This window comes from Didymosphaeria variabile (assembly GCF_027946475.1).
Source record: "Didymosphaeria variabile strain IMI 356815 chromosome Unknown scaffold_5, whole genome shotgun sequence".
In the NCBI taxonomy this organism is placed as follows: Eukaryota; Fungi; Ascomycota; class Dothideomycetes; order Pleosporales; family Didymosphaeriaceae; genus Didymosphaeria; species Didymosphaeria variabile.
This window is the reverse complement of record NW_026611624.1, coordinates 2,964,701-2,985,853: the sequence shown is the minus strand read 5'-3', so window position 1 is coordinate 2,985,853 and position 21,153 is coordinate 2,964,701. Positions and strand designations below refer to the sequence as shown.

Genomic DNA, 21,153 nt, shown 5'->3' with positions numbered 1-21,153 from the left:
CGGCCCGCGCCCGCGCCCACGGAGAGCACTACGCTCTGTGCACAGGCGTACGTGTTGATTGCGCAGCAAAATTTCCGGGGCATTGATGCGGGCACGATACGGCTGTGGTTGTATCAGGGGTATAGACGGGCGAGGAGGGAAGGGGAGGGCTGTAGGGTGGAAAATGGAGCGTTGTTTCGATTATTGGATTATATTAGTGGTGTGTAGCGAATGGGCAGAGTAGAGTGCAATGTTTGAGTTAGCAGAAGATACCCTTATACGCAATAATACGATCAGATAATGGCGAAATGGTGCAGGATCGGGGAGAACCGCAGAGGGCCCGTTAAAGTATTCGATCAAATAGCTACCTATACGCTATGCATTTACGCCTATGAACAAAGAGGTGGATTGAAAGATTCCCGTATCGCCATCACCTGTAGAAACCTGCATTACGTCGTGACCCGTCGTCAAGTATGTTCTTAGCGACCCATGCGGATGACACCTGCAGCCATGAGTTTCTGCACCTTGGAGCGGATGTTTGCGTTCTTGAGATGCTCTTGCAGCGCCGCCGGATCGTCCTTCGCTTGCTGGAGGATGCTCTGCATGATGGGATCTTGCAGGATTGCAACAATCTATGGAACGTTAGCTCTAGTGAAGGCAGGATAAGTCAGACAGTTAAGCTTACCTCAGGATCCCTCTGGATGCGCTCCATCGTCTGCTGCTCGGACTCGCCCTCGCGTGCTGAGTACTGCGCCTGCAACGCCTTCTGCTCCTGTTGCTGGAGCTCGCGCGCATTCTTACCACCCTCATCGTGCTCCGCAGCCTCTGCGCACACATCGATACACTTGTTGTACTCGCGCATGGCAAAGTACGCTTGCGCTTTCCGGAGGTACGCACGGATGAACTTGGGGTCACGCTTGATGGCCTCGTCGCAGTCCTGCACCGCCGAGGGGAAGGTCAAAAGCTTGATGAAGCAGGCTGCTCGATTAGAGTAACCACGCGGGTCCTCTGGTGCACGCTTGATCATCTCTGAGTAGGCCTCGACGGCAGCCGGCCAGTCCGCTTCCTTGAACTTGGCGTTACCGAGCTCACGCGCCTTCTCTGCCTCCTCTGGGTTGATGTAGGACTCCTTCTCTTGCTTGATCTTGGCCTTTTCAGCTGCACGCAACTTCGCAAGGACCTCCGGGGTCTTGTGTTCGGTTTGTGCCTTCTGGTAGTAGAGGATGGCATTGGCCAGGTCGCCCTGCTTCTCGTACGCAGTACCGATACGTGCAAAGGCCTTTGAGATAATCTTGAAGTCCGCGTAGATCTCACGACCGTGCTCTACAGCCTCGATGCAAGCCTCGATGCAGCCCTGGTAGTCGCCCTTCTCGAACTTGGCTGCTCCCAGGTTCGTCTTGTAGGTGATATCCTTGTGTGTCTCCCATGCCTTGGTATACTGCTCAATAGCCTCATCGAATTGACGCTTCTTGTAGAACTCTGTGCCCTTCTTTTTGAATTCATCAGCCTTGGCCTTGGCCTCTTTCGCAGCCTGGTCCTCCTCGGTCTCCTCTGGTTCTGCTTCAGGTTCAGGGGCCCTTTTTGGCTCCTCCTTAGGCGCTGGCTTGTAGTCCGGCATCTCCACATCTTCCTCAGCCTCTCCAGAAGCACTGGCCTGCTGAGCACCGGCTGGCGGCTCGCCAAACGACATGTCGATGCCGAGCAGCACGCTCATGACCTGAAGGAAGCGGGGGTCCTGCATTGCCAATCCGACATCGTTTGGGTTCTTCTGTAGCTGCTGTAGCTTGCGCATGAATTCGGCGTCTGCGAGGAGCGGCGCGGTCTTCGGATTGGCGGCAAGCTTCTGGAACATCGAAGGATCGTTGAACATGTTACCAAGGCCACCTGCAGCGTCACCACTGGCACCATCAGCTCGCGCTTCGGCTTCAATGGCACGCTTGACAGAATCAAGACCAGCTTTCGCTTGCGCGTTGTTCGCATCGAGCTTGAGCGCCTGCTCGAAGGCGTCGGTTGCATTCACTAATTACTCCATCAGCCACACCCTGAGATGTCTGATTTGTGTATATCATACCTAGGTCACCACCACCGTGTAGCGCAGTGCCTTTGCGCCCCCACCCTTTTGACCAGTCAGGCTTGATCTCCACCACCTTGTTCGCATCCTCGAGCGCCTTGGTGTAGTCCTTCAACGAGGCATAAGCTCCCGATCGATTCGAGTAAAGCACATGATTTGTCGGTTCGAGCTCGATAGCTTGTGAGAACTTTTCGCTGCAAGCTTGTGAGTGTTTGCGTTCAGGCCGAGTTTTGCGGGGAAACCTACATGGACTCCTCGAACTTCTTTTCCGCGAAGAGCTTGTTGCCCTCCGCCTTGAGTGCGTCAGCCATTGCGGCAATTTTTGATAGCTGGAGAGGGGTTTTATTGGACTCGTGCTTAGTATGGCGCGTGTCGTAGGCAGCGGTGGTGTTTTAAATAATGTTCGGCGATGGAGCTTCTAGTCTCTTCCATAGGCGGAGCTACGATGCAGCCCCGCTACGTCTCGAAATGGAAAGGCGCCAGGCCGTCGCGACTAGGGCTGAAGGGCGTCGGGATATAACAATTGATCCACCGTTCTCGGGCTACTTGTGACAAAGTCTGTACTCCTCGAATGTCGCTCAGCTTTCAAATCAGCTCAACTGTGAGTGCTCCCTTCTTGTTGACGATTCGCTGCTCAAATTGGTATACGTAGTTTCCATCGTCACCACCGGCTCGTAATGTCCCTAGAAGATGACTGTGTGGTCAGCAAGACAGTATGGCAAGCTCGACCCACTCAACTGGCCGTCACAGACAGGATTACTGTCCGCAATCTGCAGGTTTCTGTTGGTGCTGGCGTAGATGTATGGGGTCGACCGAAGAAGCAGCGCGCTCTGATCACTGTAACGCTGTCGTTGGCCAGACCATTTGATTCAGCTGCGGAAGCTGATGCTCTCGACAACAGCACGGTCCATTATGGGACATTGAGCAAATCCGTTCAAGCCAATATCAATGGTCAAACCGGTCATGTTGGGTCTGGGCTCCTCGCCGAAAACATTGTCAATGTTGCTCGAAACACAGCTGGAGATACCCCACTTTCTTCTATTGAGGTAGATATCTTCTATCCTAAAGGGAGCATGTTTGGAGACGGAGCTGCCTTCTCGCATGGCCAAGCATTCCCTCCGGATCAGAGCAAGTATACGCAGCTGCATCTCCGCAATGTCCGGATACCATGTCTCATCGGAGTCAACGCGAATGAGAGACTGCAGAAGCAGCCGGTGATTGTTAACATCTGGGTCGACCGCGTGTCAACCTTTCGAGTCGACCATTACCAAAGACTGGAGACCGCCCTGGTCGACGTAAGAGAATATCACCGTTCCCTACCAGAGTACTAACCATATCAAGGTCATATCAAGCTCGTCGTTCGAAACGCTAGAATCGCTATCCACAACTGTGATCAACCACCTGCGAAACAGCTTCTTCACCGCCGAGATCGATAAGATTTCGTTGATCAGACTTCAGATTGAGAAGCCGCATGCTGTGCCTGCAGCAGATGCACCGGTCATCGATATAATCCGGCCTGTTGGTACATGAAGGGTACTCTTTGCGACGTTGCAATGATTGAGCCTCCGTACAGCAGATCAAGTCGACACTGTGGGAAGTTCAACGCCACATGCGTTCATGAAGACGACAAAAAGAGACTCAACTTTCCTACCTACAAGGTACATCTAGTGTAGCGCAGTCCACCTCTCTTCCTTATGGTCTGAATACGTCAAGACGTATCTCGATAGAATTCCGACGAGGTTAAAACGAAGCAAATGGAGACAGTATCATGTCCACACAACCCAGGTGCGCTTTGTCTACTGTGATCGTTAGCCGCGCACCCAACAGAAGGCTAGAAGCCATGGATGGTGAGGTCTGTCCAGCAAGTGCACGACCATGGTGAATCCATCACCGACTCGAAGAGTCTGGTCCCCATCTAAGCTGGCAGCTGTCAAGCTAGCATTTTCCCGCCTCGGGCCTGCAGTTCCCCACGTGGGTAGGCACACCGCACACCGCCACGCGGGACTTGGTGCAGGCCCCGGGATATAAATCAAACGCCGTGGCGCTCGCCCCAACGCTTGTTTCGGACTTGCACAGAAAGCTCTGCCTGACTTTCGGAGGGTGCTTGTGTGGACTCGCCGGTAGTCGGATGCATTGCAACAGAGGGCAACGCTAGCCTCACCCACTTGCTCCAGACTGCACGTTGGGGTAAATGTTGGGAGAATTCTTGCTGGGCCATAGCGTCACATTCGCTGGCGATCCACCGCCTACGGTCTGACCGCCTTGAGCCCCTGTTCGGGTGCTTTTCCGCGCGCGGCTCGCAAGCCACTCGACGGCTGGAGCGTAGACATTCGACATGGCACCTGGGCCCTTTGATAATTTTGCATCCAGGAGCTTTGACCACCACCTTTAGCTCTCAACAACATTTGTGCATCGTGCGTCGACTCGAAGCAGCACCCAGCAGCAGCATGTGAATTGAGTGCCAGGGTTCTGGAGTTGCCACTCGGGAGGTTTCGTGAAGATATCTTCTGAATCCTTGCCGACGATAGCTAATGCGGCATGATGACGAGCGAGGGGTGAGGGGTATGGATTGGCGACCTGCATGTCCTCGAGCTTCAACGCGGACAAGAGGACACTGTCTGGATAGTCGCTTGCTACAAAGAAGGCAGCTAGTCAGTGGCAGCGACGTATGGAACCTGCATAGTTGGTCCACGATAGCCTCCTTGACCCTCCACGCAAGCGTAGCTCCCATATCGTTGGCCCAGTGCCCGCATACCTTGCACGTTCTCGCCTGCCCCACGTTCGCGCAGCTACCCGCACGGACCCATTGCGCCTGCCCTGAAGTACAAGTTTCCGCCCTGGGCTTCTCTCCTAAACTCTCTCGCCCTCCCTTTCCATCTCTCCTCAAAGTCACATACCACACATCATGGCCTCTCGCGCTATCCCCTCGCACCTGAAGCCCTCCGCCGCTGCAGGCAATGGCGACTCAGAGGGTGGCCAGCGTCACCACGGCAAGACTGCCTCTCACTTCGTAAGTATACCCATTCTTTTGTCCCTGCATCGTCCCGGAGCTTGTACCACCCTTGCATATCCCCAATCGCTTGCCGAGCCCGAGCAGCTGTAACAGCAGCCGTTCTTCTCGGATATTTTCAAAGGGGAGCTGCTTCCTCTGTTTTCGAATGCAAGAGGCGGTGACGACACAGGTGCGAAAGGAGCACCCCGCTAGCCCGAAGATATCAACTCTTCGAGTCCTTCCAGGACTTGTGACTTTCCGTTCAACGCAAACAAGCAGACTGCCCGTCTTAGAGGGTTACTCAAGCTACTTGTCTTTTCACCCCATCTCTGCTCGTTCTACCCTGTGACCAGACCGGGTGTCACCAGTCATGTCACCCCCAACCACAATACGCCGAGCAACGGCTCTTTTCAGCAACAAGCAGCCTCTCGACGGCATCTGGGAATCGAAATTGACGGCAATGGATTCGGATCTAACAGAAGACCAGGCTTTTGAGAACACCTCAACCAACGTCGCCGCCTCGCAGATGCGAAATGCTCTCAACAAGCTCACCGACTCGGTGACGAACCCAGAGGAAAAGAAGGTACGCATTCCAACATCCCTAATGGACGTGTCCTGCGTAGCGAGGATGCTGTATCGAGGGTCCTCCCACTCTCGGTTCGCTATCCAGCGCTGGCGGAATATGCGCCTGCCCCATAATCAGGTTCATGGTTGCTAACACTTGGTAGCGTTTCGAGACCGAGATGGACAATTTTTTCGCGCTCTTCCGACGATATCTCAACGACAAAGCCAAGGGCACTACCATTGACTGGAACCGCATTGCTCCTCCGAAGGCTGAGCAGGTTGTCAACTACGACGACTTGGCCAACTCCGAGGCGGTCGAATACTTGAACAAATTGGCTGTAGTCAAACTCAACGGTGGCCTCGGTACCTCTATGGGTTGCGTTGGCCCCAAGTCAGTCATTGAGGTCCGCGACGGCATGTCCTTCCTCGACCTGTCGGTGCGCCAGATCGAGTATCTCAACCGGCAATACGACGTAAATGTGCCATTCGTGCTCATGAACTCGTTCAACACCGATCAGGACACCGCCAACATCATCAAGAAGTACGAAGGCCATAACATTGATATCCTCACCTTCAACCAGTCCAAGTACCCGCGTGTGCTCAAGGATTCGCTTCTACCTGCGCCCAAGTCCGCCGACTCCGACATCGCCAACTGGTACCCGCCAGGCCACGGTGACGTGTTCGAGTCGCTCTACAACTCCGGTATCCTTGACAAGCTCATCGACCGTGGTATTGAGTACATCTTCCTTTCCAACGCTGACAATTTGGGCGCTGTCGTCGATCTCCGCATCCTTCAGCACATGGTAGACTCCAAGGCAGAGTACATCATGGAGTTGACCGACAAGACCAAGGCCGATGTCAAGGGTGGTACCATCATCGACTACGAGGGCTCCGTCCGTCTTCTCGAAATCGCACAGGTGCCCAAGGAGCACGTCAACGAGTTCAAGTCGATCAAGAAGTTCAAATACTTCAACACCAACAACATCTGGATGAACCTCAAGGCGATCAAGCGCGTTGTGGAGAACAACGAGCTCGCCATGGAGATTATTCCCAACGGCAAGTCCATCCCTGCAGATAAGAAGGGCGAGGCCGATGTTTCGGTTCTTCAGCTCGAGACGGCGGTCGGTGCCGCCATCCGTCACTTCAAGAACGCACATGGTGTCAACGTGCCCAGGAGACGTTTCTTGCCCGTCAAGACTTGCTCCGACCTCATGCTCGTCAAGTCCGACCTCTACGCACTCTCGCACGGCCAGCTGGTTATCGACCCCAACCGATTCGGCCCTGCCCCTCTCATCAAGCTTGGCGGCGACTTCAAGAAGGTTTCGAGCTTCCAGTCCCGTATTCCGTCGATTCCTAAGATTGTGGAGCTGGACCACCTGACCATCACGGGCCCGGTCAACCTTGGCCGTGGGGTAACGTTGAAGGGTACGGTCATCATTGTTGCGACGGAGGGCCAGACGATTGATATCCCGCCGGGTTCCATCCTTGAGAACGTTGTTGTTCAGGGATCGCTCAGGCTTCTTGAGCACTAGACGCGTGGTTTGTTTGCGTAGTAGATTTACCCAGGCATTTGAATTAGGTGTTGAGCAGTGGACTCGCATTCACGATCAAAACAGCATGTATGCTCCTTGTGGCTAGATAGGCAGGGGTGTATGGCTACGCCATGATGACTATGGATTGTAATACAGACTAGGATATTCGACACTGGCCTGGAGCAAACCGTTCGTGGTGTGTGTTGCTGCCTGAACCTGGTCGGTGCCTGAACGCTTCGCCCTGCGCCAGCGTGAGGTCATTGCATCTGCCCCACCAAGCCACCTCATCGCGTACAACGCACCACTCGCAGCCCTGTATCGCGCCCTGGGAGGCGCAGCCAACAATTTGGCTGCCTCGCGCAAGCTTCCGCAGCCTTGCCTTGATCAACGACGCGTCCTGGACCGTCCACATGTATATGTATGCTGGAGTGCTGGCGTGACATTAGCATTGCTGCCCAGCTGTGACCGCCCATGGCCGCAGCATTCCCGAGCTTCACCGCAAGTCGAACCGCGCGCAATCAGCGCAACCCAGCGCAAACATAGTCAACGCCCAACCGCCCATGATAGCTACATGCGCAATTCATCCTCATGGCTTCGGACACAAACGACGCGAGCGCAGGTGCGCAAACGGCTGGGAACGCAGATGCGGCGCAAAAGGAGGCCAAGGATTATTGGGGATATCTGATCAAGCCGGACAAATGTGGGACGCAACTATTTGATCGCCTGCTTAAAGGCATTGCGGAAGTCATTGTGAGTGAACGCGCCTGAGGAACTGCTGGACAGTCTGACGGCTGGACACCGCTGATGCATGACCGCAACAGAGCAAGACATTCGAGCCCACAGACTCGCCCGACCTCACGCCCTCTCAGATCGCCGCCTTCTACCGCGCCGTGGGCGGAAATTACGATGTCCTCTTCGTCGAAACGCCAGCTTCATCCCTATCCTTCATATACCGTTCGCTCGGCGCATTCCACAGTCTACAGCCCGCGCCCAATGATGACGGTTATTCGTCGCCTACGGTTCCTGCGTTAAAGAAGCAAGGATTTGTAACATGGCAGACGATACAGTTGTTGCTTGGTCCGGAGGAGCATGTGTCATTCCTACAAAATGCAGTAAAGCAATTCGATGTTGTAGACCCAGAGACAGGCACCATGTTCCCAAAGGTGCTACCTGCCGATTCCCTGCCAGATAAGCCAGATGATGCCATGGAAGCCTGGTACGAGACCGTCGCCCAGCGCCTTAAACGTGAAGCGGAAGAAGATGGCGGAGAGAATGAAAAGGTGCCGCACGTTCGTGTCAACGTGGATGAGCATGGCCCACGCACATCAACCGAGTATTCTGGCGACTCAGCGGATGAGAAACACGCAGCTGCAAGCTACTTCTCGGACCCTCTGTATCGACGATCAAGACATACCAGACCTCCAATAATACGTCACTTTTCGAAGCAACCCGCGCACCCCTACGAGGATCCGAACCGGGGTCGACTGATATCGAGTGTAAGGCATATGCTGAACCCTTTTGGCAAGAGCAGGAGAATGCCTGGAAGGTACGAGGAGGATAGCCTCTCAGACGACGATAGGACACCTGTGGCTCCAGCACCTCCGCCTGCACCCCGCTACGTCTCTCACAGCTCGCACAACTCCCAGAGCTCACACAAACGACCTCACCCTCCAAGACGCGAAAGCACAATGTCCTCTACCGACTCTGACTCCGACTCTGACGCCCCATCCCGTCGAAGAAGCCCTATCCTCCGCCACAGACGCTCCCACGAGCCCGCCACCAGCCCAAGAGAGTACTTTCCTTCCCCCTACGAAGACCGCCGCTACTCACACGCCGACGCACCCGGTCCATCACCTCAGCGCAAAGAGGACGGTCCACCACCGCTGTACGGGCCGACCAAATCCCCGCTCTTCGCTACGCACGTTGCCCAAATGCAAGCACACACTTACTACGACCGCCGCCCCTCAATGCCAGCACGTTCCTCCCACCGCCCCCACAACGTACGCTACACCAGCGTTCCGCCCCCTCCCGAGCCCATAGACCCGCCTTACTCCCGTGAGCGCAACGCCCATCACTCACGAGACAGAGAAAGAGATCGTGAACGCGACGGGTACGAGCGGTATCGGCGGCGCAGCGAGGAGTTCTTACGCGAGAAGGAACGGGATAGAGAGGGATTGAGGGCAAGCGATAGAACTAGGAGCCATGACCGGGTGAAGGATGACTGGGACGAGAGGGAGGATCGGAGCAGGGAGAGGGATAGACAGGGGATGTGAGAGGTGGGAGGGCGCATCGGTATGTGAGCGGGGTGCGTGAGCAGGATGGGGTGGGTGGAAGAAGGTATCCTGTGGAGCAGCCTTGGCGGTAGGGAGATGGTTTTGAATGACGGGTACGGGGACGAAGTGGAGTGGAGTGGGCCAGGCGTGTGCAGACAAGTCTGCTGTGGATCTGGGGATTATGCGGAGAGATCATGGCTTGCGATCAATTTCTTGCTAATTCTTTGGTGCGGTCTAGGTAGTTCTTCTCTTCATATTTCTTCTTTTCCCTTCCATTACATGGCGTCTGTTCGGCTACATATATCCCCTCCGGCGAGCGTATTTTCTTATTCAGTGCGAGGAAGCGAGCCGGCATGCAGCATGCATCAAGCGGATACGGAGCATGCATAGTCCGAGAAAGAGCGCGGTGGAACATGCAAGTCGTGCAATGAGTAATGACTATCAATGAATGGACGAAAGAATACAATGAGTTGTGTGATGTAGAGTGTTAGCAGATTGGATGACATGTCCTCAGAAAAGTTTGTGAACATGTACGATATGGTGACAGAAAACAAGCTGGCACACCATGCTATTTATTGAACGTCATGGAGGAGAATGACGGTTGCTCCGCCGTCTTGGACCCATCGTCGGAATATGACTGATCATGCGGGTGGTTGCTATTCTTGACAAACACGACTGTCGGAAACTCTTCACAGAGAAGGGTATGCACAACGAAATGCTCAGGCAAGCTTTCAAGGCTACAATATTACAGACTCAGCGTTCTCAGTGCCCATTGAGCATCGGAAAAGTCCTCGCCCTCTTCATCTTCTTCTGCCTCTCGCTCCTCTTCCTCTTCCACTTGAGCACATACTTCGCAATACACACTGTCGCCTTCAGCTTCCTCGCCGTCTCCAGCTTATATGCATCAATATCTTCTTGCTTCACCTCGAATCTTTCCCGGAACTGTTTCAACCACTCTTCTCGCGGTATCGATTTCCCTCCCACTACGATGCTGTCATCAGGCAAGCTCGACCATTTCTCTTCATCATACTTCGGTAGGTAGAGAAACTCGTGCTCTTTGCTGCAGACGAGTGGGCTGATCTCGTCGGCGAGAAGCTTCTCATGGCAGGGCGTGCAGAGCTGCACGCAAAGGCAGTGCTTGCAGTCCCAGCAATCGGCAAGCATGTTGTCCCATGTTGTGTTGCAATTGTCACACACGTAGCCGCATATATATGCCTCTATCGTTGGCACTGTGAACTCAGCAGGCTTGTCCTGGGTGAGGGTTGACTGAGTCTCCGAAACATCCTCAGCTTTCTCCGTTGCCGTCCGTTCAACCTGGCGAGGTTTGAGCGCCTGCCAAGCTGCAATCGCGTCGTCGTCCATATTGAAGATGGCTAGAATCTGCGCAAGGACTCCAAACCGCATGCTCAGAGAAGGGTCATTTAAGTCTTCAGGCCAGTTGTCAAAGACACCTCGAAGGAGCGTTCTCGCCTCCTCATCGGCCAACTTTTGGCTGTCTTTCAGCAAATGGAGCCTGGCCAGGCAGATGCACGGATCATGTTGACTTTGTCGGAATCCCCGAACGTTCTCCTGGTTGGATCTGCAGAGGGCTTCGAGCCGAGTCACATAGCCAGCCGTGGTCGCCTCGGCGGCGCCCTTGTCCAACAGAGCTCGTGCCAGCAAGCGACGGGCTTTGTATGCCACCCAATAAGCGTCCGAGGTGTTGCTTGGGTTGAAGACCATCTGTTCCCAGACTTCCAGAGCCTTCTCGTGCTCGTGATGCCGCTCAGAGACATGAAAATTAAGCATTGCTCGAAAGAAACGTAGGTTTTCGCGAGAAATGTTGGCATCGTCTGAGGCCTTCTGCTCGGAGCTCTTCTCGTCGTCGCTATCGTCGTACGAAGATTCAATCGTAGGGTCGATAACCTCATCGTACATTTGTGACACTTCCTCAACGGCTGTCGACTGCTTCGCAGCCTTGATGATATTGTTGTGCACATCGTCACGGCTTCCAATAATATTACCGAGCCAATATGATAGCGTTTTTTCTGCTCTCTTGTCTCGCAAGAATGAGACGATTGAGTCGCTGTCCCCAATTTCGATCCAGAGAGCAAAGAGAGCAGCTAAGGCATCTGCATGGTATGCCCCAGCTTGTTCGGCGTCCTGTGCTAGAATGTCCTGATAACACTTGATAGCCGCAGGAATATCCCTTAGCTCACGGTGAAAGTTGCCCTCCGGTAGAAGGATCCTGTCCCAGTACACATCCTTGAAATCTTTGTCGGTATCGATCAATTCGGGGTGCTTTGCCTTGACTTTATGTAGGTACTCCAAGGCAGCCGTAAATTGTTTCAGTCCCGCATAGGTCTCTCCAATCTGAAGTAGGACGATCCAATTATCCCCAAGCTCTTTCTCCGACTCTTTGAAGGCAGTGAGCGCAGCTTCGTAGTGCTCTAAGATCCTGTACATTGTACCGACGCGAGACAGCCAAAGTGGAGCAGCTCTTGTGAGACCAGTATGCTCTAAAACCCACTCCAAATACTCGGCAAGCGATTCGAGCGAGGGCACCACTGGCTCGTATCTCCCCCATTTTATCTGCGAGCAACGAGTCAGCTGAGCAGATATCACTGATGATGGGGATCTTTTACCTTAGAGAAGATACCATAGGACAGCCAGAAAGAATCGGGGTCAGTCATGGTCTTGCAATCAAACCATTTCTTCGCGAGACTGCTTGTGACTCTCTCCAGAATGGCGTATTTGTTTGATTTCGCACTAATAACGGATTCCACCCATCTGGCTTTCTCCAGATCGTGTTGGTAACCCAATGCGGCATGAGGGTTCCTCAGAAATCTTATCGTCGGTTCGAAGAATGCATCGTTGAAGACAAAGTCCGCCCTGACAGTACTCAGAAAGTCCTCCTTCAGCCAAAAGTCGACGATCGCGTCTGCATCATAGAGCAATTGAGATAGCTTGGAGCCAATGACCGTCAGACTTTCCCTGTCGGGCTCAAAATAATCAAGTTTCTCCACAAAGTACTGAAGATGTTCGTAGAAATACACAGAAGCGTACCGGCGAAGCTTGTTCAGATGTTCCTCATCATTGGTTGTGCAAAGCGTCTCCAGACACGTGCGAGTGATGATGACGTCCAGCGGACGTTCGTCGTCGACCTGTACGGACGCTCTTTGCTTTCCGGCCAGCGAAGAGAAATAGTCGTCGAAATTGAACCTGCCATACACATGCTTTCCGCAAACGTTCTTGACGATATGGCTGCAAAGATCGATCTCAGCCTGGGTCAACTCAACATTGTTCAGGCCGGTTCGAGAAAGTTTAAGATGGCTTTTATTTTCCTCCCGCAAAACCTCAAGGAGCTGGTCCGACTTGAGTCTGACGTTGCTATATTCATCCAGGGTGAGCAACCCAGAGAACGTCGTCGCTATCAAATCTCGCAGCATGAACGTCCTGTGAAACGCGCTATAGAGAGCGCTCTGAAGAAACTCAATCGAGATATTCTTGCCGCCGACAACCCAGACAAGCAGCTCATTGATTTGTCGAGTTTGTTCGGCATTCAGTGATTCGCTGAAGACCTTCAGCGAGTTGCTGATAGATGTTTTCAAATCGTCGCCGATGCTAGCGATGACGTCAAGGACCTTTTGCTCTGAATCACACGTATCGATCTGTATCATTTTGGCTTCGAGATGGTCGTAGTGACCATGGACTCCTGCCACTAACTTCTTAATGTTCTCTTCCGTCATCACATTCTTCAAGTCTGGTTTCTTCTTTCCAATATCCTCAACCCTAGCTCTTGCGACGGCCTCCAGATCGCTGGCATTAATAAGAGATACAAACGTTGAGGTTTCTTCGATTTCACCAGCACCCAAGCGGACCATTTTGTTGCCAAGGTCTTTCACCGGCCCAAGGAGAATCCGTCGCACGCCATGATCATCTTGCGGGATGCGTGCAGCTAATTGGTGGGTACCCGAGAAGTAGAGGCGGATTGAGATGCCCTTGATATCACACAACACGTTCTGTGCGATCGTAGTAACCAATTCCTCAGCTTCTTGTGATGCAAAACCATCTATGCATATGTAGTATGTTCCTTTCATGGCGTGTTGGAGCCTGACTATAAAGCGATCCCATATTTCCTCGGCTCGTGCAATGCCACTTGAGTGCTGACAGGCTTCGGCGACCGCTCTGGCATATGCTGGGTCCGCAACTGCGAGCTGGTAAACGATGCATCTCATGCACCTCTCCAGCGAGTCTTCTTTGTCTTCACCATCTTGTCTGTTCTCGCCATAGTAGTAGTAGGCGATTAACACACGATCTGAGCTATTGTTGCTTCGATAAATGTCTTGAAGGTGCGAGATGGCATTGCAGGAAACGTAAGTCTTTCCAAATCCTGAATCTCCTTCGATGGTCAGAATCTTGGCCTTGTTCTGGTGGTCATGAGCGTCAGCCCATGCCGAAAACCCAAGATCGTCTCGTTCGACGAGCCAACGACCGCTGTCTGCAATCCTGACTTTGCAGAGATGGTTGTGGCGCTTTATCCACGTCTCTTCATTGCTTTTCAGATCAAAGGCCTTGCGGATCTTCTCCAGATCTTCTTTGTTCTTGTCTTGAGAAATGCGGCCGTCAAGGCTCGTCTTCATCTGCTGTGCGATGGCTAATGTTTCTTCGCTAACCTTATATATCGACTCCATGTACTCGCGGATTTCTGATTGATGTTGTTGCCTCACTTCATCCGAATCTCTCAGGTAACGCGCGAGTCCTTTGACATCCACTAATATCTGATCGATCTGAACGTTTGTAAAGTCCTGCACTTGTCGCTCTAGTAGATCAAGCGAGCTTTGAACACCGGCATCTCCGCTGAATAGGACAATCTCCAGGACTAACTTGAATTTTTCTCGTTTGCTCGTTGATAATTTGTACGAGGACTTCAGAACGTTGATAAAGTGGCTGAGAATGTCATAGCAAGGTCTCCGAAGATGGTTCGGTAGCCTCTCTCGAGCCTTGCCTACCTCTTGTTTGAGGAATATGTTGAGTCGTGAGAGGAAGGCGGCGCATCGTTCCATGAGTGTAACAAAGCCCTCCAGAACGTCGGAGTACTTTCGTGCGGCGATGATGACGAAGTTGATGGCGTTCCAACATTGGGCGCTGGGACCGAAGGCCATGCTGGCTCCGTCTGCAAGGATGGATCCCAGGTTGGCTATACATGCTCCAACATTGTTGAGTACAGTCCGGGCGTGAGAACTCCTCTTTGATGTCGCTTCACGCAACCTTTCGTTTACGATTTGCTGAAAGCTTTCAAAAGTAGTGTTCGGATCCAACTTCTTCTCTGTGACTCTCTCATACTCGGCAATTACCTCCGGCCAAACCTCGTTAAGATCCTTGTCGGCACTGAAAAATGGTTCCACGTCAGTGCCTTTCTTTACCATCGCTTCCGTACAGGTGTGATGTCGTGAACTGGTGAAGAAGTGCCTGGGAGAATGGTAAAACACAAGTAAAGGCAAAGACGCCGCGTCTGCACTAATTTGATTGTTGTAGCACGGTGGAATGAGAGCGAAGTAGTACTCGGAACATTAGAGCGCTGATGCGAGCCAGAGGTATTTCAGTCCAACTTGGAGAAGAACACGTTGGGGCGGAAACAGAATCAGGCAAGGCCGGCCTGCAGGGGGCGTGAGCGATCCACAGCCATTTCGGACAATGCTGCCATGGTTGGCGTTTTGCATCCTGGGAAAACCGGTGAGCTTGTTAAGGTGCTTTCCAGATTGTGCGAATCGAGAGTTGCCTTGGCTTGTCGATTCTCTCATGCGACATTAGCTTTTCAAAACCTAAAGTCCGCTCCTGATGTGCGATGACAATAAGGTTGGGCTCTCAGCTTGGGTCAAAAAGCTCAAGAGAAGAACGCCCCGCGCAGCGCTAATCGGCCGAACGCCATGCAGCGCCTGCTCATCGTGCAACCATTTCCGTGGGAAGACGCCATCATCCGGTTTCGGACTGAGAGGCAGGTGGATGGCCGTCGCAGCAGTACAAAGTGCTGCGAGCCTGTAGGACTTCGCTGCGCCTGAGCGGGAGATGGGCCAGCATCGTCTTGCAGCTTACAGATTGTGCATAAGCAGATGGCACAGGGGTTTTGACGACTTCTCTGTAACACATTGACGCAGATGTGGCACCGAACCGCTAGAGAGGATGCGCAGCAGCTGCAGGCAGCGCAGCGGTCCTGGATGAAAGGAAGTGAGGCTATTGGGTAGGAGGAGATATGTGCCTGTACGTGGATAGCGGCTGCCTCTCCTGTAGCTAGCTTCCCGCTTCAGCTGAGGTCGCAGTCTATGTCGTTGGCATGCTTCCTTGTAACTTTCATTCAGCAAAAGGATACCATCACGTGATTGCCCTCCTTGCCCAACGACTCTGTGCTAGTCCCAATCTAGTATCGTCCGACTTGATCTTACGCCAAGCGAGGCACCTCCTTCTACGGTGCACATGCGTCGTCCTCGTGAACCTCCGACTCCGCTTTTTTGAGCCTCAGACAACCATGTAGAAGGTGTTCATCAGTATATCTGGTGCAAGCATGTCCTTTGACAGCTCACTGGGTCCCTCGACGTGGAGCTCGTCCCTAAGCCCCACCACAAGCTTCAGCTCGGCAACCCACGAGGTACGACGCAGCCGGAGTCGTCGTCGGCGTTCAAGCGCTAGTGAACATGATCGAAATCCTACCAAATTCGCCAGGTCGAGCACTCGTTATGGTATTACTCCGTACCACCAGATTACCGAGTCGCAAGCTCTCTGCCGCCCATGCCATAGGTTGAATTTGAACCACATTGTCACCTCAAGAAAACGAATAACGTCAACATTGGGGGAATTCATTGCTTACCTGAACTGGGATGCAAATTCTAGCTGCACACTTTGCGCTTTCTTCATGTCTATGCGCGTACCGCACCCTCATCGTGATTCGAATGATGGTAAAGACGAAGTGCAAGAAACTGGCTACCACCTCCGCGCATTTTCAGGCATGCTCTCATATCGAGAATACTTCTTACGTCCTCCAACCAACAAGAAGGCCAGCGAATCGACCGACACCATGCTCGCCGTGGTGCCCAACGGCCTGTTTTCAGACCTGAAGGACACACATCAGCACTATGCCGACACCTTCGGATCCGTGGGCTACATACTGCCCGTAGCCTACTCCTCCCTCTCCCCCTGGCTCACAGGCCGACCCGTGGGCCCCCTCCGCATCAATTTTCCCCTCATTCGCAACTGGTTAAAGCATTGCAAAAACAATCACAGCTGCACATCGCGCTGGTCGCGACCCTCAGACCTCCACTTGATTGATTGCAAGTCGCTCGACATTGTCACCGCCCCGCCAAATTGCAACTACTTTGCCTTGAGCTACGTATGGGGAAAAAAAGGATCAGAGTCCACCCCAGCTCCCGCATCTTCGCAACGCCCAACCCCCAGCACCCGCGATCTTCTTCGCGCCGCCGCCCCTGTCGTTCGCGACGCCATCAAAGTCGTCCAAAGTCTTGGCTCAAGGTACCTATGGGTCGACCAGTACTGCATCCCCCAGACGGACCCCATGCTCAAGGCCGAACAGATTGCGAAAATGGATCTGATCTACGAAGGCGCATACTGCACTATCGTCGCCGCCTCGGGGTCCAGCGACCAAGCCGGGCTCCATGGAGTCAGCATTGCGCGGTACGCGCAACCCTCCTTCACGCTGGATGGCTACGACGTGCGTCTCGTTTCTTCTTTACCAGACCCGCAGGCCGCGATAAAGGCTTCGACGTGGATGACGCGGGCTTGGACCTATCAGGAAGCACTCTGTTCAGCGCGTCGCCTCGTCTTTAACCCGCATCAGGTCTACTTTGAATGCAAATCCATGCACAGTTGCGAAGCGGTCGAGCTCCCGCTTTCCCTGCTCTCGGGCCAGCATGCCAGTCCTGTCCTCTTCAGCGATGAGTGGCTCGCAGGCACGCATCGCTTCGGTGCCCTGAGCGCTTTCTGGGCCGTCGTAAAAGCGTACTCGCTGCGTTGCATGACGTTCGATTCTGACTCTCTTGCGGCGCTCGAGGGCATCCTGCGAAGATTCCAGGCCAGTCCCGCATTTGTGTACAACATCTTTGGCATACCATTGGTCCTGGAAGACGGGCCCAAAGGGAATAAGGACGCGCTGCTCGACGCCCGGCTCTTCGTTGCGGGACTGTCCTGGCACCATGGCGGCATGGCGCGGCGGAGGAAGCAGTTTCCCAGCTGGACGTGGGCGGGATGGGAGGGCGGCGTACAATTGCAGCGCACGTTCGGGCGTGAGGGGTACATGAGTGATGTGCGGCTGTGGGTGCATGGTGCGGACGATGTGACGTCCCCGTGGGATTTGTTCTGGGAAGGTTTCTGGGGGCCTGCTGGGAAGGCGAAATGCTATGCGCGGTTCGTGTGCTTGATCATCGAGGCAGACGTGTTCAAAGTGCAGCTTGTGCCGAGGGTGTACCCGCAAAGTCCGAGTGCGGTAACGGCGGCGAAGAGTGCCATCTGCGATATGGTGAGCCCGTACGACTCAACCGTCAAGTATTCATCCGTCATGTTGCCGGTAGGTTTGGTGAACGAGACCAAGATTGCGACGGAGCTTTGGGATTGTGTGATGCTGGGAGCAAAATCCAAGGGCGGGAATCCGGATATCATGCTCCTTCGGTGGGACGTTGATGTCGCGGAGAGGATATGGGTGGGCACACTTTGGTCTCAGAAGAGCCATGAAAAACTGTCGAGGGCTGATTTTCCGCCTTGCTTGAGAAAGAAATTCAAATTGGGTTAGAGTGGGACAGTTTCGGCTCAGAAGGAAGCTGGAAAAAAGAAGTTTATATCTCAAGATGGTCCGATTGCTACTATATAAGCTGGAACGACTTCAGTCCCCTCAGGCAGATACGAAGGCCACAGCTAACCATGCGCAGGAACAAGACGTCCGCCAATTCATTTACTCGTTGATGCGATGCTGCCATACTTCTTGCTCAGCTCTCGCAGAGTAAGTGCTTGCACCCAAGATCGCTTGCATTTGTTCAACGCCAGTGAACATGATCTGCCTAGCAACAAACCACCTGATACCCTCGTGGCAAGGCGGACTGGTCAAGCTACCCTGATAGGTCCAGAATTCGTTAAAGTGTAGCACCGACTCCAGAGCAAGAGAGAGATCCAACTCAAGGGGCTCTTGGGTCTGCATCTCATCGAACCCAATCATAGGAGGGAGCTGGTCGAAGAAGGTGTTGTTGAAGTTACCGGGGTCAAGACGGAAGGCCAAAACAGCGCGCTCGTGGCCCTCGGCATCGACATGGACGAAGTGCATCTCGGCCTTACTGCGATCGCCTCCGACGGAGTGATCAGCTGGGGCATGGATGTGCCAACCCTTAAGATACAGTATCTCATTGTCGTACGTGAAGCTGGGGTGCGAGGCCCAGTCCCCATTGTGAGCTACTGTAAAAGCGGGACCATAGCCCCAATTGGCGAAATTGCCAGCGACTGAGCCGTTGTAGTTAAATTTTGGAACATGGTTCAGTGATAGACCGTTGCCGAGGGAGAGGGCAATAGGCGATTGCTGTGTTCCAGTTTGGCAGAGACGGTAATCAGGGCTCAGCTTGCCCCAGTTGAAGGACGCCTGCAAAACACCATTAGCAACAGATTGTTGGCAATCGGTGGACCGGGTATATCAACCTCGTATGACCAGATGTTTTGTGTGGTGTTGGGATTGGGATTCAGCGCAGGGTCGGTCTGGCGACCTTGTAAATGTGATCGCTTGTTGTTCAAGTGCTGTGGGCATCCAAGAACCGACGGTGCTAACGCAGCGACCAAAGCTAAAGATAGTAAAAGCATGATGATGATGCACGGTCTCGCGACTGGTGAACAAGATGATGGCCCTCAAGTTGTGCGCGCGAGGTTCCCTATAAAGTTCACGAAATGAGCTCCGCCTCAACTCGATTTCCACTGCCGCATCGCAGCGGGAGATTGCCAAGAGGAGTACCACACTTGTAGGGCAACTGGAGTGAACGCCGCTTGTGCCAAGAGCCATTGTCTTTCTACGCACTTGTACAGCCGCCGTGCACACGTCATAAGCCCTGCTTGGGACGCGGGAAGCTGCGCGTGGATTTGAGCAAGTCCAGGCTCCAGCCTTCGGATTGTCAGGAAGTACCTCGTCGGATTGAAGAGGCGAAATGCGGAGTGATCAACTTGTGTCCTATTATGAGATGGTGGTCTTGGCACTCAACATTCGGTGGCTTTGTTCGGGCTCTTGGCAACGAGAAGCAAGCGAGCGCCTTGCACGAAGTCTATGCAGGTCCTCCACGTGCTGACTGCAGATTGATAGGACTTGGTCTCCGTGCAGATGCGTTGACGCTATCTCAGATCTCGTTTTAACGATCTACTAGAAGGGCCCGAACCTTCAACCTGGATCAAGTAACCTCAGCCGCACTTAAAAAGCTGCTACATTGCGACTGCAAGTAGCGCATGCTAGCTACGAATAATGGGGCGGATTTGATGCCAAGGTTGACGATGTCTGCAACTCTTGTCAAAGACTTGGAGGGCGTTGCTCAGCCTGGACGGACTCGCTCCGGCAAAGGACTTGTTTCGAAACGGGCCGCGAAACTGCCTCTCGAGCGCATCGATCGTTCAAGGAGGCGTGATGGGATGATGGGTAGACTGCCAGAGCTGGTGATTGGTCGGACATGATCACAGTACTTATCACGTGATTGTTCGGCAGGGCTCCAGGTGTGCCCGAGCCTACCTAGGTAACATTGGCGACCCTGGCGCTCCGGGTGGTATCGATGGAACCTTTGTGTCGATTGGTATCTGAGCATTTCTACGCCTATCAATTGTTTTCCCTTTAGACTTCTTCGCTTTTGTCGTGAGCAGCAGAGCCTGGCGCCAGTGCAATGTCATTCTTGTTCTTTTTGACGCTCTTCCATTCCACCAGGACTGCACCTACTGAGCTGAAGCACGCTAACCCAAGTGCAACATAAATAGCATTGCAGATTGCAATCCTGTAGCCATCAAGGAAGACACTGACCAACTGTTGCGGTACCATGTTGCGGATACTGGTCGCACCCATCTCAACGACCTGGCTCTTGGAAAGGTGCAGCCCAGGTATTTTTGTCAATTGCCTGCCCAATTCGTCCGTGAATACTGATTGCGCAACGCTCAGGAAGATTGCTCCGCCAAAGTTCTGTGCAAACATCATGAGCGATATACCAGTCGCGTTATCTTCCTTGGACAAGACAATCTGTGCGTTCATAGACGGCTGTTGCATACCAATGCCAACACCAAACCCGATGAGGACTTGGTAGCTGATCCAGACGCTGTGATTGACTCCGACCGGCCATGTCGTGACCAGGCCAACCCCAACGGAAAAGATGACGGCACCTATCATCATGAATGGGGCCGGGTAGCCGATGCGCTGGACCAGACCTCCTGCAAGAATTGTTCCGACCACCAACGAAAGAATGAATGGAATGGTCGCTACACCAGACTTCGTCGGGGAGAATTCCTTGAGGGCTTGGAAGAAGATCGGGATGTAGTAGGTGACAACAATCATCCCGGCTTGACTCGTGAAGGCGAAGAAGGCTGAAGCGGCCACGGTCCTTTGCTTGAGAATGCGCATTGGCAGAGTTGCTGTGTCGGGCTTCCAGATCTGGATAGCGAGAAATGCGATAAACAAAACAACTGCCAGTACCAGCAGAAGGACTGGTCGCCAGCTTGACCATTCGTAAATCGTACCTCCCCATTGGAGCGCCAGAA

The 21,153-nt window shown here is 53.4% G+C and overlaps 8 protein-coding genes across 8 annotated transcripts; 4 read left to right on the top strand and 4 right to left on the bottom strand.

Moving 5' to 3' along the window:
- Positions 1–458: 458 nt before the first annotated feature.
- On the bottom strand, positions 459–2,361 carry STI1 (Hsp90 cochaperone; the record flags this gene model as incomplete). Its single annotated transcript, XM_056216228.1, has 4 exons — positions 459–611; positions 665–1,998; positions 2,051–2,244; positions 2,297–2,361. 4 exons carry the CDS (start codon positions 2,359–2,361, stop codon positions 459–461), a joined length of 1,746 nt encoding a protein of 581 aa, XP_056070475.1.
- Positions 2,362–2,727: 366 nt separating this feature from the next.
- Positions 2,728–3,580, top strand: N0V89_007464 (uncharacterized protein; the record flags this gene model as incomplete). The annotated part of the gene is made up of 2 exons (XM_056216227.1): positions 2,728–3,345; positions 3,392–3,580. The coding sequence occupies 2 exons, from the start codon at positions 2,728–2,730 to the stop codon at positions 3,578–3,580; spliced, it is 807 nt and encodes a 268-aa protein (XP_056070474.1).
- Positions 3,581–4,955: 1,375 nt separating this feature from the next.
- On the top strand, positions 4,956–7,138 carry UGP1 (UTP-glucose-1-phosphate uridylyltransferase; the record flags this gene model as incomplete). The annotated part of the gene is made up of 3 exons (XM_056216226.1): positions 4,956–5,060; positions 5,530–5,625; positions 5,771–7,138. 3 exons carry the CDS (start codon positions 4,956–4,958, stop codon positions 7,136–7,138), a joined length of 1,569 nt encoding a protein of 522 aa, XP_056070473.1.
- A 588-nt stretch (positions 7,139–7,726) lies between these two features.
- Positions 7,727–9,411, top strand: N0V89_007462 (uncharacterized protein; the record flags this gene model as incomplete). The annotated part of the gene is made up of 2 exons (XM_056216225.1): positions 7,727–7,888; positions 7,960–9,411. 2 exons carry the CDS (start codon positions 7,727–7,729, stop codon positions 9,409–9,411), a joined length of 1,614 nt encoding a protein of 537 aa, XP_056070472.1.
- A 762-nt stretch (positions 9,412–10,173) lies between these two features.
- On the bottom strand, positions 10,174–14,819 carry N0V89_007461 (uncharacterized protein; the record flags this gene model as incomplete). The annotated part of the gene is made up of 2 exons (XM_056216224.1): positions 10,174–11,840; positions 12,050–14,819. The coding sequence occupies 2 exons, from the start codon at positions 14,817–14,819 to the stop codon at positions 10,174–10,176; spliced, it is 4,437 nt and encodes a 1,478-aa protein (XP_056070471.1).
- Positions 14,820–16,393: 1,574 nt separating this feature from the next.
- N0V89_007460 (uncharacterized protein) lies at positions 16,394–18,187 on the top strand (the record flags this gene model as incomplete). The annotated part of the gene is made up of 1 exon (XM_056216223.1): positions 16,394–18,187. One exon carries the CDS (start codon positions 16,394–16,396, stop codon positions 18,185–18,187), a length of 1,794 nt encoding a protein of 597 aa, XP_056070470.1.
- Positions 18,188–18,346: 159 nt separating this feature from the next.
- N0V89_007459 (uncharacterized protein) lies at positions 18,347–19,236 on the bottom strand (the record flags this gene model as incomplete). Its single annotated transcript, XM_056216222.1, has 2 exons — positions 18,347–19,021; positions 19,078–19,236. The coding sequence occupies 2 exons, from the start codon at positions 19,234–19,236 to the stop codon at positions 18,347–18,349; spliced, it is 834 nt and encodes a 277-aa protein (XP_056070469.1).
- A 1,006-nt stretch (positions 19,237–20,242) lies between these two features.
- On the bottom strand, positions 20,243–21,140 carry N0V89_007458 (uncharacterized protein; the record flags this gene model as incomplete). Its single annotated transcript, XM_056216221.1, has 2 exons — positions 20,243–21,110; positions 21,133–21,140. 2 exons carry the CDS (start codon positions 21,138–21,140, stop codon positions 20,243–20,245), a joined length of 876 nt encoding a protein of 291 aa, XP_056070468.1.
- Positions 21,141–21,153: the final 13 nt, after the last annotated feature.